General features: G+C 43.2%; 1 protein-coding gene across 1 annotated transcript in view; it reads right to left on the bottom strand.

Moving 5' to 3' along the window:
- The window catches only part of sema3h (sema domain, immunoglobulin domain (Ig), short basic domain, secreted, (semaphorin) 3H), a gene marked incomplete at its 3' end in the record, with an annotated part of 69,049 nt that overhangs the window by 4,765 nt on the left and 43,790 nt on the right, over positions 1–20,494 (bottom strand). Inside the window, exons 10-15 of the mRNA XM_080732516.1 lie at positions 11,264–11,333; positions 4,223–4,367; positions 3,435–3,524; positions 2,977–3,106; positions 2,694–2,782; positions 470–511 (exon numbers count right to left, since the gene is read on the bottom strand). Of these exons, the coding sequence (XP_080588642.1) occupies positions 470–511; positions 2,694–2,782; positions 2,977–3,106; positions 3,435–3,524; positions 4,223–4,367; positions 11,264–11,333 (566 nt within the window). The remainder of the gene's footprint in view (positions 1–469; positions 512–2,693; positions 2,783–2,976; positions 3,107–3,434; positions 3,525–4,222; positions 4,368–11,263; positions 11,334–20,494) is intronic.

Below are 20,494 nucleotides of genomic sequence, written 5' to 3'. Positions count from 1 at the left end.
GTGTTCATATGCGTGTGTGTGTGTGTGTGTGTGTGTGTGTGTGTGCGTGCGTGCGTGCGTGCGTGCGTGTGTGCGTGCGTGCGTGCGTGCGTGCGTGCGTGCGCTGTGCGTGTGTGCGTAATTGTGTGCATTTATGTATGAGAGTGAGCGAGTTTCTTTAGTTTTTATTCATGACTGTCAGACACCCTTAACAATGCAAGGTGTATTTCCGCTCCATGCGTGTGTGGGTACATGCACACGCGTGCATGCACACACACACACCACGTCTCATCATCGCTCTCAGCTAGGTAACCATAGCAACTGGTGATGAAGTTGTCCTTGGAGATACGAGGTGGAGAGATGAGTGTTAAATGAGGTGTGTGTGTGTGTGTGTGTGTGTGTGTGTGTGTGTGTGTGTGTGTGTGTGTGTGTGCGTGCGCGTGCGTGTGCGTGTGTGTGTGTGTGTGCGTGCGCGTGTGTGTTCGCTTACCTTCTTCTTTGAAAGAGTCATGGCTGTCACCGGTGATTTGTGCTGCAGGGTAGAAGTAGGCAGAGAGGAAGTTTTGTGACAAACACATCCAGTTTGAATTCACTCAACAGAAAGAATAGGTTGTCTCTCACAAAAACAAGATAGGGACAAACAGACAGACGGACAAAAACAAGTGTCCCAACTAAATGTATACTTTGTACTCTTTGGCCGTGTCTCCAAAGACGAAGCATAGTATAAAAAGATTCCCACAGCATTCAGAGATAGAAATCAAGACTGGTCTGAATTTTAGCCTTGCATACCAAGCAGCCATCAATTCACATGATTGGATGGTTTCACGACACTTGTCCTCTTCAAATGCAAAGCAGCAAAACAAACCAGCACCACTTCACCACAGGCATAAAGTGTTTTGGTCTTTTCCTATGTTGAACGGAGGAGCACTGAGTTGAGGCACTGGGGGATAACAACCACACCAATTAAGTGTTTAAGACTATTTCCTCCATAATGGGGAGGATGGTTTGTTGCCAAGCATGAAATACAATCGCGTGCCAAGTGCCAGACCCAAAATATACTTGTTTTCTTGTGTGTAGTCTTTAAAGGACAACTCCTCCCTAAATCACTTCTAGGCTCATTTTCCTACGTATATTGATCCAAAAGTACTGTCCATGGGGTCTATTAGGCACAAATGCCCCTGTTGTCCATTTTCCCCAGCAGAATGCCGCAGCTTTCACAGCTTAGAGTGGAGCCTATAAGCCATCGCTTTTACACTATTTGTTGTGGTCAAAAGAGTTTTTATTTTTCATGAATGTGTTAGTAGTTGTCATCACAAACACATCCATGCCATCGTTGTCCCACACAAGCCATCACACTATGCTAAACAGATGTTATGCTTTTATGTGTTTTGCCGAGTCCCGTAAAAGAAGCCCTGTGATTGGCCAGTACAGTCACTTTGATTGGTAGTTGTGCCAAATGCTCACCCCAAAACATTATTTATGAGATTGTGGTGGCTTGTGTGGAACAACCAAGGAATGGATGTGTTTGTAATGACAAATAGTAACACATTCATGAAAAAGAAAATCACTTTTGACCACAACAAATAGTGTAAAAGCGATAGGCTTATAGGCCACTCTATGCTATGACAGCTGCTGCGTTCTGCTGGGCAAACTGGAAAACAGGAGCATTTCTGCCTAACAGACCCCATGGACAGTCATTTTGGATCAATGTAAGTAGGAAAATGGGCCCAGAAGTGATTTAGGGAGGAGTTGTCCTTTAAGGGCATTTTTGAGGTACATTTTATATCCAACATGACTTGAATACAGCATGCATGTGACAGGATATAATGATAAAATGGATGTATTGGAGAATTAATTTTAATAATCACAAAATGCCATCTTTAATTTCAACTAGCATGTTATGTCAACTTATGTGTATTCTGTACACTAGTTGCAACCGTAGGTCGCAGTTTACTATGAAAACCGGCACATCTTGTCCGTCAGTCCGTAACGCCTCAATGTCTATAGCTGTTTTGACATCACATTGTTGAGTGTCAAGACTGCCGACTATCATCACCTGGATATCCATGCCCATATATGGAGATCCCTGATGTCATCAATAATAAGCCCTTATGGGAATGCCCATATATTAAGCCCATATTTAGCGATGCCCATATATGGACGCTCCATATATGGTCAAGACAGAGTTCATTTGCAAACCAAGACTGCTGACTATCATCACCTGGATCTCCATAAATAAGGATCACAACACTGACCTCATCAAACACTGGATATCCATACATGGAGACGACTGGATCATCACCTAGATCTCCATATATGGAGCTGACCTCTACAGATGATGCCCTGTTAGGGAAACCACACTAATAGAATCCCTTTTATGCCCATCAATATTAAGCCCATATCTGGGAAAAATCACGACAATTACCTCATCAAACCCTGGATATCCATACATTGAGATGACTGGATCATCACCTATAGATCTCCATAAATGGAGCTGGTCAATACCTCTACATCAGACCTCACAGACTCCATGAATATAGCTGACCTGTTCTGACATCACAGTGATGACTCGACCAGCTCTGCAAAATGGTATACATGCCATGCCAAAGCACCCATGTGCACGCACCAAGCCTCTCGCCCTTAGGGCGTCTTACTGGTATATAAATATATATACAGTACATACAGCGCAGTATATACAGTGGTTAGTACTATACCTGGAAGACCTGAAGCTGTTCCAGTGTGACCTCCTGGCTCTCTCCATGCTCTCTGGGCAGATAGATGGACTTCAACACCAGCCCTGAGTCTGACAGACAGAGAGTGTGGGAGGTAGACGTGCTTAGACAGACATTCAAACACACTTAAAACAAGAAAACATAATACTCCATCACACGATGGTGTCGCTTGCCAAAAAGAACACATGTGCACGAACACGCGTGCAGTCCGTGCACACACACACGTGCACACACACACATGCACACACGCACACTCTCTCTCTACCTGTGCCAATGAAGAGTACATCATAGGTTCCGTCCACTGCCTCCACTCTGTCCACCAGCAGTTTGCTGAACTTATAGTGAACTCCCACTCTGACCAGAAGGGGGCGCTCACCCAACGGCAGCACACTCTCCTGTAGGACAACCATGGGTTTTTAATAGTGGCTCATTAAACACTTAGCTATCAAACAGACGACACTGCATCTCATTGGCCTCATTCTGAAAGGTGCTTGTAGTTTTAACATTTTACGAGGCACAGCAACTGAAATGATTTTTTAAACATCTTGAGGTGTGTACTGAGGGCTATAATGTAATGTGGCAATCTGTGTTTAAAAACAGACTAAACACAGAAACATTGTACTGTAGAAACACATGTCCCTTTATATGCCACAATATAAACTAGGTCACAGAGAAATGAATCCAGTGTTTATATATTTGAATAAAGTGCAATGTCAGTGGAACCTGGAGCAGAGGGTGTGTCCTGCTGAAGAAGATGACGTCATCAGGGTACTCTCTGGTGGAACTGTAACTACCATAGGTAGTGCTGGGACACTGGAGAGAGAGGGGAGAGAGAGAGAGAGAGAGAGAGAGAGAGAGAGAGAGAGAGAGAGAGAGAGAGAGAGAGAGAGAGAGAGAGAGAGAGAGAGAGGAGTACACTGGTGATTCATTTTATCATTCATAGTTCACCAACCTTTTATTGCAGGGGTCTTCAACAGGGGGTCCGCAACCCCTAGCGGGTCCGTGGAGATACTGCAGGGGGTCCCCGATATTGTTAAATAATTGTTAATAATTATATATTATTAGTTATATAATTAGAAAAAAGAAAAAACGTCTTTAAATATATAAAAAAACATGATTCTGTCTCTTTTGAATAGCTTGTATACACGATTATTGGGCAATTGACAGTTTATTAATGATAGATTCTCAGCTAATAAGGTATTTTTATAAATGGCAGTGGTAGAGCATGTTTAAAATAAAGGCATGAATATATTCATCAACTATATATACAATATATGTTGTAGCCCCACCCCCACCATACGGGGTAGGGGGTCCCTGCTCCATCTCCCCATCAGTTTGGGGGTCACTGGCCTGAAAATGTTGAAGACCCCTGTTTTATTGTTTGGTATTTACCACTAAGGAGTGTAGTCACACACAGTGACGAACTATATTGCTCCACATACAGTACAGTATCTATTGTCAGACAATAACATTTCACTTAAGACCAATTAATACGGGAAGTAAAAGCTTACAGTTCCGGGTCGTGGGTAGGGCACCCTGCCTGTAAACTCCGCCCACTTGTACTGAGGCCCCTCCTTGTGCAGGAAGTTGCCTTTGAAGGCCCGAACAACATCCTCCATCCTATACACACACACTGCTGATCCATTCAGAATATCACTGTGGATAGACAGATGTGGATAAGAAGGGAGGAAGAGTGTAAGGAGACAGAGAGTGGAAAAGGGGGTGCAGAGAGAAAGAAAGAGAGAGGGGCACATGGTGTCAGTAATCATATTCCATACATTTTTATTTATTTATTATCTATGCAGCATGAATATTAAAGTGGCTTTTAGTGTCTGTCTTCAACGTATTCATGAGCTGAGATATTTAACTGACAAGAAAGTCAAAATAAAATAAGTTTAATTCCAATTATGAAGTGCCAACTCACAATTCAGCTGGAATGTATGGGCTCAATGCATGAGAGAAAGTCTCCTCTGTTTGACCAGGTCAAGGCAGCCCCACCCTAGAGCCTAGTTCTGCGCGAGGTTTCTTACATTAAAGGAATGAATGTGAGTTTCACATTTGACATCAACATAATGGATGTTAACAGTCGATTTGTACTTGCATATCATTTATTTCACTTTATGTCATTTGTATTATTCAAACAAAATATATATAATATTAGATTTTTAGACCCTTCTACCCTTCATGCTGTCCTAACTAGTTCCTTTCTACTATCTAGAATGTGCGTTTATTGTGGAGAGTAATTATATATCCGAGAAGAGGTACCTCCTCCCACTATTATTTCATGTTTTATTATGTCAGTATTTCTTGACCTTTTCATGCGTTCCAGTTTCTGCAGGGAGGGCCCCACCCTGGGTGATACCTCAGAAGCTTGTCCATAGCAAGCGGACATTCCACACCCCATTCCAAACCCCAGAAGCCGACCAACTCCCTGTTCAGTCAGTGCCAAGCGCTGTCATACTTCTGCTGCTACCGTGGAAGTCTGGAATTCAGCTAAAAAGACAGGGCTATTCTGAGAAGTTGTCACGTTTCCAGGGCAGCTGCAGGAGGCATGCTGTCAGTTTGCATGTTATATTCACTGAAGCTTTCAGAAATCTGTCTCGTTATAATCAGTTTCTCCTCATCAATCTGAGCCTGTCTCCCTACATGTCGGCATCACTGTGTGTGTGTGTGTGTGTGTGTGTGTACATTACTGTACCGGTCTCTTTGTACTGTCTGGTTGTCAACGTACGCACGCGGGCATGTGCTCATCTATCTTATTGATACTGTGTGTATGTTTGTCTGCCTGTCTCTATAAATGTCAGTCTGTCAGAATAATGTGCATTCACTGTCTGTCAAAATAGTAAATCCTCTGTGTTCATTCATCCATTTGTAACAATGTGTCAAAAATGTCATTTGGTCCCAAGTGGACCCTTGCATTTTGGTTCCATTTGGACATTTGTACCAGAGTACATTGTATCAGAAAATAGTAGCCGATCCACAAATAGCCGATCTACAAGCTCACAATGTAATGTGTTGTAAGCTTGTAGATCGGCTTTTGGAAAATGTTTATATTTTGAACAATATATTCACCTATGACGACATGCCCAAAATGGGGACGCCAGGTTGAAAGTGGTTACATGAACTCTCAGGATTTGACTGTGTACTTGGCTGTGAATGACCTTCTTTCTGTTTTAAATGATATGCTGTTTTCTCACTTATCATGCTATGACTGTCTCGTCCAGTCATCCTAACACATGAGCACATTGTAGGCAGTAATGGAGAGCGTGCTGGACGTCATAAAAGCGTCTCAGTCTATTCACACAGACAGACAGTCTCTCTGTGTACACTGAGCTGATGACCCGTGGTGAACTATCCCCCATGTCCCATACATAGACACCAATACATAAAACATAAGCGCAGACACAGAGACATACTGTACAGCCAAGTAATTGCGTGAATGCACACACAGGGATAGGTCACACACGTACACATGACAATATGAGTCTTAATGTCAGTTTAAATCTTCCTGCCGGCCACAGTCCATCCAAAAATAAAGTTGTGTGTGTGCACTTATTGTACAGTATATATGTACAGTATGTAACATTTTATGTCTGTACAGTATGTACTGCATATATAAGTAATGTGCTGTACAGTAGAGCTTGTTGAAATATTGTATTGACGTGGAAACGGAAATGTTGATTAAGGTGCGTTGTTCCTGCAATAAATACATTAATTAATAACCTACAGTACCACCAGGGTGTGCATTCTAATCCTGGGCAGTTTGTAACATGTATTGCATACTGCCAAGGATTAGAATGGGAGTGGTTATTTGTACCTGCCTGTCCATGATTGAATCGTGTGATGATGCTCTGAGGAAGGTCTCAAAATAAACTGAAACACTGCATAGATCTAATATTAAGTCTAATAAGAATGCTGCTGTAACTCCATTAATTATCACTACAAACTCTCTCTCTCTCTCTCTCTCTCTCTCTCTCTCTCTCTCACACACACACACACACACACACACACACACACACACACACACACACACACACACACACACACACACACACACACACACACACACACACACACACACACACACACACACACACACACACACACACACACGCTCCCTGTCTATCTCTATATTCTATTGTGTATAACTGATACACTTGGCCAAACTCCAGACATATATCATACTATCATATTAGCCAGAGCTATAAAACACTCTTCACGTCAACACATTGTACAACAGAGACAAAATAGCACAATGCAACGCAGTCCCGGCGACGCCAGCACAGTGATGAACGCTCATATAAGCTCCATCTATGTCTCTTAGCATGGAGCTATGCATGCCATCAATCATAACGGAGATGGTCTGTGGTTCTGTATGGAACCCACAACTGAAAGTGGAGAACGCACCATTCAAAGTCGTGACGACTCTGTAATGTCAGGAAGATGTTTACTTTCACTGTCTGCTTGCGTAGAGGATGGTATGTGCGTGCGTTTGTTACATTTTCAAGTTCAAGTATGTAAGTTGTATTCTTCCCAGAAATGAAAAAGGAGACCCTCCACCCTCCGCAGTGTTTGTGCTGTTGGGATAATGTACAGTATGGTCGCTATCGGTTGTACGGAGAGTGGTTTGTTAACCATATGTGCCCCACCTCATACCGAACCGAAGAGATACACAAAAAAATCACATCAGCAGGATGCTCAGACTCAGTTGTAAAAAAGAGAGATGGGGGGATTATGTGTATTGCACAAGTGAAAGAAAAAGGTAATTTACAATGTATTGTGTGGGTGAATCTGTGAATGTAATGCACATTGTAAAGAGCTTGTATTGCGCTTTATATGACGGCACAACATAAATGCCATTTACCATTAAATGCACCATTTCACATTTACAGTCTTTGTGGGCTGATGAGTTCCCCACATCTGCAGAATCCTACGGCGAGCCTGCAGTGATGATAGTTCACTCCCTCTGCTATTAAGACTCGAGAGTTGAACATGAATACAGAGGGCTGGATAGAGGCAGTAATCTCTTACTTAATAATAGTAATAATAGTAATGTTAACGATAATATTAATAATAATAACTGACCTGAACTATGTAATAAGAGGGAGTGCAGTCATGTTTGACAGAATGAACAAGTGCCACAAATTAATACCCGATAAAACACCATACAGCATGACATCAAGGGGATGAGCACTCTCATCCTATTAATGTTTCACAGAGGGCTTGCGGTCATCATGCATGTGTTCACCATAAGGCAAGTGTTAGCAGCGCCATATAATAAATTACATGATATTGTATAATACAGCGGGTGATCGTTTAAAGATTTAAAATCGTACAAAACCCTGAATAAATGAAGGCTATTGCTCTAACATCTAACATTTCTTGAAAACTGGGACACAAACTCAAAATCATTGGTAGCCAGAATTTAGAATGCATTATGGTGCAGTTTAAAGGACAGTAGATAACTTAAGTCCTTACTTCGCAAAATGCTAACACTTTTACATCCTGAATTCATGAATATTTTACAGACACTGAATAACTAAGATCAGCTAATGATCTCTCCCTCTGAATTACACATAAAGTATAATGATTTGGAATAGAACTTCAAAATAAGAGATGGATTCTTTAGAAGAACTTTTAAAAGCATCTGCAAGTATCTCGGTTATATATTCAGTCCATATTAAAGCATGAGTCCATGGTGAATAGCAGACTTTGATATAAAGTGGATTTAATGACTGTCCAATTCATTGCAAATTTCCTTTACTAGTATAGGTTTGCGGTGATGGTAATGAGGTGAATCATATTCTTTTCCCCCCTAAAAATCAGTAGTTAGATGTCTGTCTCAATGTCTCTTAAAGGTTAAATGACATTCTGTTTTTACCAATCATAAAAGTCTTTGCCCTGGTCCTAAAAACATGTTTTAAAATGTTTAAAGTTGAAAATCCACTCCATGGAGCCATGGTGTCTCTCTCTGTTTAGGTGTCATGAAAAACGGTCTGTCACCTGAAATACTCTAAACTCACCACCAGGGGAGCCTCTCTCTCCCACTCATTCTAACAAAATAAATATTAGTAGGCCTATAGTGCAGTAAGTACATGTACTTGAGTACAATTTTGAGTATTAGCCCTAACCCTAACCCTAACCCTTTCCAATTTTCAATTCTTATACTTCTACTCCACTACATCTCAGAGGCAAATGCACTTTATCTCTCCACTACAATCATTTGGAGGCTTTAGTTACTAGTAACTTTGTAGATTTTGATTATTAATACAAATCAATCACTTCAGCCCTTATAGGACAGCGATTCTCAAACTATGGTACCCAAAGTGGCCACACACACACACGCACGCACACACGCACGCGCACGCACATACAGATCTGCGGCCGCCCCGGCTCCAACACACAATGTTTTGTTGCTTTCGCACAAGACAGTGGCTGTGACACAGACACACACACAACCATGGCAGCTAAAGAGGCTGAGCTAAGCCCTGGCCTGAGGCATACGCGTCTGCATGATCAGCGGGGAATTGTGTCATTACGAGCCGAGGCGCGGGTGTTTTTTCTTACCCCGGGAACGATACATTACCGGAGCCCTGCGGTTACTATGTACCTTCGCGGAGTTCAATTTAGACCGTCGGCGCCGCGGTAACGTTCAGCTCCGCTCCGCAATGCAGAAAAACGTCATGGTCCTTTGTAGTTATAGCAACATATTTTGGCTAAATGCCTCAGTTTAGATAAACACCTATTGCTTGTGTTATAGCGTTTTACTGTCTGCTCGCATTACTGTCTGTCTGTCTGTCTGTGTGTGTGTGTGTGGGTGCGCTGTGCACTGTCACAGCAACGACAGAGTGTCGGTAAAAGGAGGGAGGTTCCACTTAGCTCTACCCCGGGGAGCAGTGCACTGTTAGTCGGACACAGCCGACACAGAGTGTCGGTAAGAAGGAGAGAGGTTCCGCTGTGCGCAAATACATAGCGATTTTAATTATTTCACTAAAGCATTAACAGACTACTTGATATGAAGGATATTGATGTAAATAAGATATTTGAATGGATAAATGTATTTTATATGCCCATATTTACAATTAAAGGACGATATAATGTAAGAGGTCACTTCCTCAAAACTTGGGCTGTGGAGAAATAACTCTATGGGAGAAATACAGACAGGGAGACTGGGAGAGAGGAGGACTGACGACGTATGAGTCCAGTATCCAATGAACTGCGCGTTTGAGACTCATTATGCAGAAACCGGCACAAACACACAGATAGCAGGAAAACCACTGCATGTCAAAAGTTGCGTTTTTTTTGGTGTAATTGAGGCCAGGGAACATTAAAAAAAGCATAAAAAACTCAAAATTTATTTTTGGATGTCACCACCCCTTTAAAAACAGAACCCCAAAAATGAATGTGATTACAATTCATCCTGGCGGAACGCATCAAGAGACCACCAGACCACAGCGAACGAACACAAAGGAAGAACTTGACCTACTGAGTACAATACCGCATGACATCATGGTGACATCATGGATGATAAGTGTTCACATGATCTCTCTCTAATGGGGGGTTAGTGGCTATTATATATTTCCCTGACCATCCGTCACCGTATCATTTAATCGAGTACGACACCACGATACACCGTACAACGCAATGCATTAAAACCTATATGACAATGAACTCTCCCTGACTGCCGTACCGTACCACCGTTCACCGCCGCAATGCAAGAGAGAGGAAACCCACAGACTGTTGAAAAGCCTTTCCCTTGATCACTGTCCTGGGTTTTGCTTTGCATTGCTGTGGCGTTTCCAAGACCGTTTGCAGTTATAATGAGTCATGGATATTGGTGGCTTGACTGTACTCCCTGCACTCATTGTGAGTCACTCCAGATAACTAAACTTTAGAAATATAATTGCAGTATAATTTTGCGTGACTTCAAGGGGTAGTTTTCCACATCATCTCTCGTGTCAGGGGTTGTTTATAATGCCATGTGTTTTCCACGTGTCTCCAGGCACTTTGGGATTCGCTATCGGGAACACTCGCATCTTACAACATCTCACATCTCATAACTACCGAGATATGATCCAACTGTTACGAGAGCTTTGATATGGCTAAGGGACGAGAGCAGATGGTGACATAAGCCCCAATTATTCATTCACAACTGTGTTGTTACAGTTCAACTCATGTGGTCAATGAGGACCACATTAACTCTCTCTATCTTACTGTACACACAACTGTCAATAGCAGAGGTTGTCCAATTTCATATTTTCAAGGCCAATACTGATATGTTTGGAGAAGAGGGTGGAGATATACATATATTTAGAGGGGCAGGAATAATCATTGGAAACAAGAGGAAGAGCTAGGAGTGTATAAAATAATCTTCCATATGGGTGCCCTTAGCAATATTATGGTATGCAAATATCAACCCATTATATAAGTCAGTCTACTACATCTCTAATACTGTATATCTCTACCATATAGCCTAAATCCTTTCAGATATAGATATCTAAATTATGTGTGCTATTTCATTTCTCTGAACTTAACTCTTGTTCTGAACATACCTTGATGTTGTAAACAGGCCATAGATGAGAGGGCTCTTCTTGTCTTTACCATGTAAGATGAAGATATCCTCTGGATGGAGAGAATGATGGGAGAAAAAAGAGAACAAAAGAGTGAGTGGGAAAGAGAAGGGACAAAAAATAGATTAGCAACGGTATGATAATAATCATTAAGAAATTATAGAGTTGTGTTATAGAGGCTGATTTGTATGCAACGTCACATGACATTTAAGAGGCATGTTTGCATATGTGTACTGTATGTCTATATGCATGCCTGTGCGTACACGTGTGTGTGAGTCTGTATCAGCCTGTGTCTTTGGTTGTCTTTTTCTGTGTTTGTGTGTGTGTGTGTGTGTGCGTGCCTGCATGCCTGTGTATGTGTGTGTGTGTCTGTGTCTGTGTGTGTCTGTGCGTGTTTGTTTGTGCGCACGCGGGTACATGTCTCTGCATGTCTCTTTATGTGTGTCTCAGTGTCTGGCTGTGTGACTAATAGTGTTGCTGAGGTTGGCAGCACGGCTGACTGGCTCCGACTAATGAACCTGTATCCATTAATAACCTCACACAGTGGGACACCTGTCCACTTACAACACAACGGCATCTGCTGTCTCCCTCTCTAGACCACCACTCCATTTCCATCTCCAAGTCTTCAAACTGTGTGAAAACTTTTGATTTCACACTTTTTTCCCCCCTTAGTTTTCAAAGTTGTACTCTTTTTCAAACCATTCTTTGGGGAATGTCATTATAGGAAAAGATCCTTGACAATAGCAGATCAGCTATTTTCGTCATGCAACAACGTCATATGCCAAATAATAAATCATCAACCCCACAAAGTACCATTAGATCTGGCGACTACAAAGACCCCAGGAGACCTCACCATGGTTTCATTGGAAATGTAAAAACATGAGCATCGAGCATCCTCTCCTCTCTTAATTTTCTCCTTTCCTCCCTTCTTCTCTCCCCTCCTTCCTGTCCTCTCCCCTCTTCTATCTCCCTCTCTCCATTCCTCTCCTTCTGTTTTCTCTTCCCCCATCTCCTCTAAGGCTCATTTACAGTATCCTTTGTCGCATACCACCGTCATCGCAAGATCATTTTTAAAATAAATGATATATATATCTATCTATAAATGCGACAAATCTCTGTCTGTTTGTTTGTTTGTTTGTTTGTTTGTAATCCGCGTATCTCGAGAACCGTTCGTCCCACCGGCTTCAGATTCGGCACGCGCGTTCCCCGCCGCCGCGCGGAGTGCAGTGCCGGGCCTCGACCCGACCCGACTCGCGGTTTTCCGAAACCGGCGCGAAACGTTCGGAATCTCCTTATGCGGAGCTGATTGTTGACATCAGGCTGTTCCGGAGGAAATCGGCGCAAGCGCTGAGTCATTGTGACATCACTTCATAAAAGGCTCTGACATCACGTACGCCACATGAGTCAACACAAAATCTCTGTGAATGTGTATGTATGTATGTAATCCGCGTATCTCGAGAACCCTTCTTCCCACCGGCACGCGCGTTCTCCAGATATGGGCATAAAGTCTGACATCAGAGTTTTCCGCAACCGGTACTGTGTGTGCAGAGATCTTCATATATGGGCATAAGTGGACAAAGACAAACAGATGGTCAAAACGGGTCCTATGACAACAGGTATATTGGGGTTTGCATTAAAGGCTGGGGCATTCATGGGGTTTGCATTAAAGGGTGGGGCATTCATTCCCTATTTCAAATTCGGCACGTGCGTTCCCCACCGCAGCAGGTAGTGCAGTGCTCGGCCTCGACCCGACCCGATACACGATTTTCTGGAACCAGCACGAAAGGTTCGGATTCTGATGTCTGACATCAGGATTTCCCTATTTCAAATTCGGCACGTGCGTTCCCCACCGCAGCAGGTAGTGCAGTGCTCGGCCTCGACCCGACCCGATACACGATTTTCTGGAACCAGCATGAAAGGTTCGGATTCTGATGTCTGACATCAGGATTTTCTGGAACTGGCACTGTGTCTGCATAGATCTCCATATATGGGCATAAAATGGATGCAGACAGACAAATACAGATATCTCCATATATGGGCATAAATGGACACAGGCAAACAGATGGTCAAAGATCTCCATATATGGGCATAAAGTGGACGCAGACAGACAGATACAGATATCTCCATATATGGGCATAAATGGACACAGGCAAACAGATGGTCAAAACGGGTCCTATGACAACAGGTATAATGGGGTTTGCATTAAGTTTGTCTCCTCCTCCATCTGTTTGTCTGTGTCCCTTTATTCCCATTATGGAGATCTCTGTATCTGTCTGTGCCTCCGACTGTGTTGCAGACACAGTGCCGGTTCCCCCTTTAATGCAAACCCCATTATACCTGTTGTCATAGGACCCGTTTTGACCATCTGTTTGAAAAAGCGACAGAAATCTCATATATGGGCATAAAATGGACGCAGATAAACATATATCTCCATATATGGCATATATGGGCATACAATGGATGAAGAATCACAAAGATCTCCATATACGGGCATAAAAGGGACACAGACAGACAGATACAGAGATCTCCATATATGGGCATAAAATGGACGCAGATAGACAGATATCTCCATATATGGGCATATATGGGCATAAAATGGACCCAGAATTACTGACATCAGGATTTTCTGGAACTGGCACTGTGTCTGCATAGATCTCCATATATGGGCATAAAATGGATGCAGACAGACAAATACAGATATCTCCATATATGGGCATAAATGGACACAGGCAAACAGATGGTCAAAGATCTCCATATATGGGCATAAAGTGGACGCAGACAGACAGATACAGATATCTCCATATATGGGCATAAATGGACACAGGCAAACAGATGGTCAAAACGGGTCCTATGACAACAGGTATAATGGGGTTTGCATTAAGTTTGTCTCCTCCTCCATCTGTTTGTCTGTGTCCCTTTATTCCCATTATGGAGATCTCTGTATCTGTCTGTGCCTCCGACTGTGTTGCAGACACAGTGCCGGTTCCCCCTTTAATGCAAACCCCATTATACCTGTTGTCATAGGACCCGTTTTGACCATCTGTTTGAAAAAGCGACAGAAATCTCATATATGGGCATAAAATGGACGCAGATAAACATATATCTCCATATATGGCATATATGGGCATACAATGGATGAAGAATCACAAAGATCTCCATATACGGGCATAAAAGGGACACAGACAGACAGATACAGAGATCTCCATATATGGGCATAAAATGGACGCAGATAGACAGATATCTCCATATATGGGCATATATGGGCATAAAATGGACCCAGAACTATAACTGCAGTGATCTCCATATATGGACATAAAATGGACACCGACAGACAGACAGATACAGATATCTCCATATATGGGCATAAATGGACACAGGCAGACAAATGGTCAAAACGGGTCCTATGAAAACAGGTATAATGGGGTTTGCATTAAAGGGCGGGGCATTCATTCCCTATTTACATTGTTCCGAGTTGGCCAGGTCGCCGTATTATATAAATTGGGCTTTTCTCTTTCCTCTCCCCCACCCTCCGTCTCGGTCTCTCTCGCACGCACGCACGCACGCACGCACGCACGCACGCACGCACACACAGAGGGGAAGGTAGATGTGTTATGCTGGTAGATGGAAGCGTATCAGCCTTCCCACATTCCTGTCATTGCTGCTTCAGGTGGTCTGCTATACAACAACATCCCTGCTGGACATCTAATCTCATCTCATCACGCACAAACACACACACACACACACACACACACACACACACACACACACACACACACACACACACACACACACATGCAGGCAGGCATGCACACACTGCATGCATACACACACACACACACACGTATCAATGCTCGCGAGGCCACGCGCGCACACACGCACACCTGTATATCACAGTGAGGCCAATCAGCAGGCCTGTCAGTGCATAACAGAAGAGAGTGTGATACGTCTGCTGCCTGCAGTGCAGACACCACCGTCCCGCCTTTAATGTATCACTCTTTTAACATCTCTATCTTTCTCCCTGCTCTTCCTCTCTATTCTCCTCCCTGTTCCCTCATTTAAATTGGTTAAAATATTGTGGATTTTAGTTAGTTACTGTACATCATGGGTCTTGAACAGGCGGCCTGTTCTTTTTCTCCTTTTTTATATTAACCACTTGAACCCTAGTGTCCATATTCTGAGAACTTTAGCCAAAAATAGCCCATCTACAAGCTCACAACACCTCATGCTGCAAGGCGTTGTGAGCTTGTAGATCAGCTATTTTTTTGCAAAGGTGAAACTATATGGAATCTATGATAAGGTTGTTTTCAGGCCAAGGGGTCCTTGGCCTGAAAACATTGAAGACCCCTGCTGTATATAGCTATACCAAACAATTATTAGCTACATTAACATTCTCTCTCCCGCCCTCTCTCTCTCTCTCTGTCACACCCTCCTTTATCAGTCCATCATCATCAGCTGACGGTCCCAATATTTTCTTTTATTCATTTCTTGTCTTTCTTTTCCTTGGTTACTCAAGCCACCCACTCTTTCTCTGCACTCATCTCTTCACCTTCCATCTCCCCTTTCATAAATCAGTCCTCTCATCCCCTCATCATCTCCCCTATCGTCCCCTCTTTCCCCTTTAAACTTATGAGGAAGTCTTAGTCATCCTCCCTTCTCCTCTCCCTCTTTCAATATTTCACTCCTTTTATCCTTCAATCGCAGCCCCACCACCGCGCCTCTCCTCTTCCCTCTGTTTTGGAAGACATCGTAGTGACTAAGTCATCCTTTCTTTTAATTGTTCCCCTGCTTTCATCTGCCACAGAATGCTCTCCTCTCAGTTCATCCCTCCTTTACATATATCATCCCTTTGTTTCCCACTCTCTTTTCTCCTCCGTTCTTTCTTTTTAAGTGCATTATACTTCAGTGACCCCCTCTCTACAGCTCTCATACTTCATCCCTCCTTCAATATATCGCTGCTTTCATCTCATCCTCTCCCCTCTCCATTTGTTCTCTTATTTCATCATTCTGTCCCCCTTTTCTAAAGCATAATGGAGATCTTAGTTACTTCGAATCACCATCTCTTCTCTGCTCTCTCCTTCCCACAGAATGTTCTCCCTCTGTTGCTCTTCCAAATGCACGTAGGCCTATACATCACTGCTTTCATCCCTCCATCATCTCTACCCTCCTTTTAGAGCTACAATCAGGTGGTCCTGTCATGTCTTTCCCCCTCTCCTCCTCTCATCATAGAATGTACGCCCTTCATCCCTCTCTTCAACAAAACACTCCTTCATCATCCCACCATGGCCACTTCTACATTTTATGGTATTTCTGCTTGGTTGCATAGTGTGATCTATGTCCCATTTACAGGACACTTTAATCCACAGTGTCTCACAGTAACAGAAGTGCAACATTATTTAGTGCGGTATCTAAAGTCATGGAGAAAAACAAAGCAAGCGCAGAGGAATAACATACAGAAGAAGAATGGAGGACACGCCCCAAAGGTCATGAGGACGGGTTTGTTGCTTCATGCAGCCTATAAAGTGGAACAGAAAGCTATATGTCTGTAAACCACAAGCCTAATAGGTCCATTTATACTCTCTCCCTCCTAGGGGCAAATTAAAGCTGCAATCTGGAACTTTATTTGGACCAATCTGTATAGTATGTTAATACATTCTAGTTAACACAACTGTGGTAGTTGGAGGTGGTCTCCCTGTTCTTCTATTGAGAAATGAGAAACTAGTTGACGAGAGATATTGCCTGAAGCTCAAAGATTAATATCTCAGCTGGATAAGCAGGCATTCTGTCTTAGCTCAGCAGCAGAAATGTTGTCCCTTGCATGGGAGACCTTGGTTTGAATCCTGTGTAGAACATACTATCTTATGCATTACAGCTTTAACACTCTTGGTGCACATTTCATGCTTCCGATGTAAATATATGTTTTGGAATGATGAGAGATGTTCAGAGTTCAGACTGATATATCTCATTCAAGTTAATTGTATGTTTTAAGTATTCAGGGAAAAAGATCTCTGATTATTTTGATCTGATAAATCAGTCGTGAATTCAAAGGTAAAGACTCAAAGTGGATTTTCAAATCTTCAGTAAAAAAGTGAGTACAACTCAACATTAGAAAGACCTTTTTTTTTTTGTGTTTGTATAAAGTCTTCTCTATCTCTCACACTTATCTTTTTTTCTTTTCTAATACTTCTCTCTGTATCTTGTCAACAGCATCTTAATTACTCTCTGTCAGACAATAAGTCACCATTTTGTACTTGAAGCGAATGCCTACTCTGTGTGGGAGTGTTTATCTCTCTCGCTCTCTCTCTGTCTCTGTCTCTCTCTCCCTCTCCCCCCCTCCTCTCTCTCTCCGTTCTCAAATCACTCTGCAGTCCTTGGATTGTCTAGGTTTTCTTTTGTCTCATCACTTTTTCTATTGATGCCTTCCTGTTTGTCTGTCTGGCTGTCTGTCTGTCTGTCTGTCTGGCCTCCCTTAAATATCCATTCACCCCCATGCCTCGATCCATCATTGTGTCAGTATTGTACTGGCATACTGTATTGTCATCATCTACTGTAAATAAAAGCCCTTGTTAACTCATTTCACCCCCCGAGGGGAGGTGGTCTTGTTTGACATGCTGCCCCGATGCTTTCTCTTCTCCTCCCCCTCTTTATCGTCTGGCCCGCTCCCCTCTAGCTACAACCCCTATTCTCCTCCTTTCACTCTATTTTGGTCGATTTTCTTTCACTTTCTGACCCCTTTTTAGGATTTTAATCTTAATGATCCAATCCTTAACGATTCCCTTGTTAATTCCTTGATTGCGGAAAAATATATAATTCTTCATTATACATTTTATTGAGCACAAATATATAGACATGCTTTGTCTTTTTGGTTAGGAAATGTGTTAGTTATGAAACTCCTACTATAGACCCCTGGGGGACTCTGGTCAATTAAGGGTTTATTAAGTGGTTAAAGAGCGATGATACATAATGGTAATTGTTAGCAGGAACTCAAATGTGCTTCGATGCGGTCGGTTCTTACAAAGCGGGCCACTGGTGCCCAACCCCTGAGTCCTTTTGTCATCTTTCTGGCCTATCTCCTTCCCTCCCTCCTCGTCCTTGTCCGACCCCCCCTTCTCACCTTTCAGACCACAGACTCTCCCCTTCTTCTCTCCTTTGCCTCTTTTTTTTGGCCTCCATCCATCCCTCTCTTTTTCTCCATCTTCATTCTTCTACTCCTCCTATTCTTCCCCCTTGTACTCCCCCCCACCCCTTTCCTTTCTGCATTCATTGGTCCACACCCCTCAGGCTACTGTACAACCCCTATCCTACTTTCTCCTCTATTATATTCCCTCGTTACCTCTTAATGTTTCCAATGTCGTCCTTCTGACACACAGGCCCTATCATCCATTCTCCTCCTTCTGACCTCCTCTCCTTCTCCTAGTTTTTTGGGTCCCACCGCGCTCCTGTACCCTCCTCATTTATCCTGAGAGATTAAGCAGGGACCCCCTCTTAGTAAACTTGACCTTTCACTCTGTACTTGGTCTGCTCTTTTTTTTTACCTCTACACCAAAACTATTTTCCAAAAATATCTCTCAACGCCTCTCAACGTGCTGCGAGGTGTTGAGAGCTTGTAGATCTGCTATTTTTGGCTAAAGTTCTCCTCAGAATAGGGATGCGAGGGTTCAAGTTGTTCATTTAAAAGAATGATCCTATCACAAAGATTTGGAGGACCCCCTGTAGTAACTCTGAGGACCCCCTAGGGGTCCCGGACGCCCTGTTGAAGGGCAATTCATTTTAGCCATAAAGACCTCCTCCTGCCAATTTTACGTCTTGGTCTCCCTCATAATTCTGTCACCAAACAGGTTGCCAATGTATGCATGCATACTGTATATGGCAACCCAGATGGTGAGAGCAAAAGTGAGCAGCGACGTCTCAGAGCATAATTTCGGTCACTGCTAGTGCAACTGTCCCTTCGGACAATGGAATCATCCTTATGTGTGGGACGCACAATTATGTTTTGGACGCCTACATGTTCTATATGAGATTCGTCTGTTTGTGAGTGAGCATGTGTTGTCACCCTTCACATTAAGGGTCCATTTGGTTACATTTGTACACCCTCAAAGCTACAAATGGACCAATTTACACTGAGGATTTCCGTGTGTTCCCACAATGCCACACTGCATGAAGACGTGTTGATGTAATACAGCTGGTGTTGTTGTCTCTGAATTAATAATAACCAACACACACACTCACACACACACACACACACACACACACACACACACACACACACACACACACACACACACACACACACACACACACACACACACACATTCATTCTCTACACCTCCCTCCCTTTGTCTCTCTTCATCTCCTTTGTTTGCCCTCCCTTGCTTTCCTCCCTCTTTACATCCCTCTCTCTCCGTCTCCGTCTGTCTCTCTGCTCCTCTCTCTTTGTTCATCGATACCTCTTCGCTCCTGAGCCAAACTGCGCTGACATCAATATTCTCCACCTTCCATCCTTCACTCTTACTTTCTCTTCCTCTCTTGTTCCCCCCTTCATTTTCTCTCTAATCTTAGAATTTCCCCCATGCAACAAAACCCCCCTCAACTCTTTCCTCTCTCCATTTCTTCCCCCCTCGGTCGTTCCCGCCTCACCCGACATAACCCCTATATTTCTCTCTCTCTCTCTCTCTCTCTCTCTCTCTCTCTCTTTCTCTCTCTCTTTCCATTGTCTTGCCCTCCAGCATAGTAATTCTACTCCTCTTCCTCTCCTGAGATCAAAACCCTCATCATGCCACCTGTGGCGATTAGTCTCCTCTCTCCTCCTTTTTCTTTCTTCACTCCATCCCTTCATTCCCCCTTCTGTGTAGCACCATCATCTCTCTCTCTCTCTCTCTCTCTCTCTCTCTCTCTCTCTCTCTCTCTCTCTCTCTCCCCAAAAGTAAGTCACACAAGCCTTTCCTCCCTCCTCTCCTCAATCCAGGGATCGAAATTATTAACGGGGCTTGGGGAGACAATGCCCTCAAAATGAACCATTATGTCCTTGAAAACCTGACAGTTTAATAATTATATGTATGTGTGTGAGTGTGTGTGTGTGTGTGTGTGTGTGTGTGTGTGTGTGTGTGTGTGTGTGTGTGTGTGTGTGTGTGTGTGTGTGTGTGCGTGCATGCGTGTGTGTGCGTGTGTGTGTGTCTCGCAAGTCAAGAGATAGAGGGCGGGGAGAGAGAGAGAGAG

The sequence above is a fragment of the Nannobrachium achirus genome (assembly GCF_963921795.1).
Source record: "Nannobrachium achirus genome assembly, chromosome: 9".
Taxonomy (NCBI): domain Eukaryota; kingdom Metazoa; phylum Chordata; class Actinopteri; order Myctophiformes; family Myctophidae; genus Nannobrachium; species Nannobrachium achirus.
Note: the sequence above shows the minus strand (reverse complement) of the source record. Positions and strands in the feature narration are given on the sequence as shown.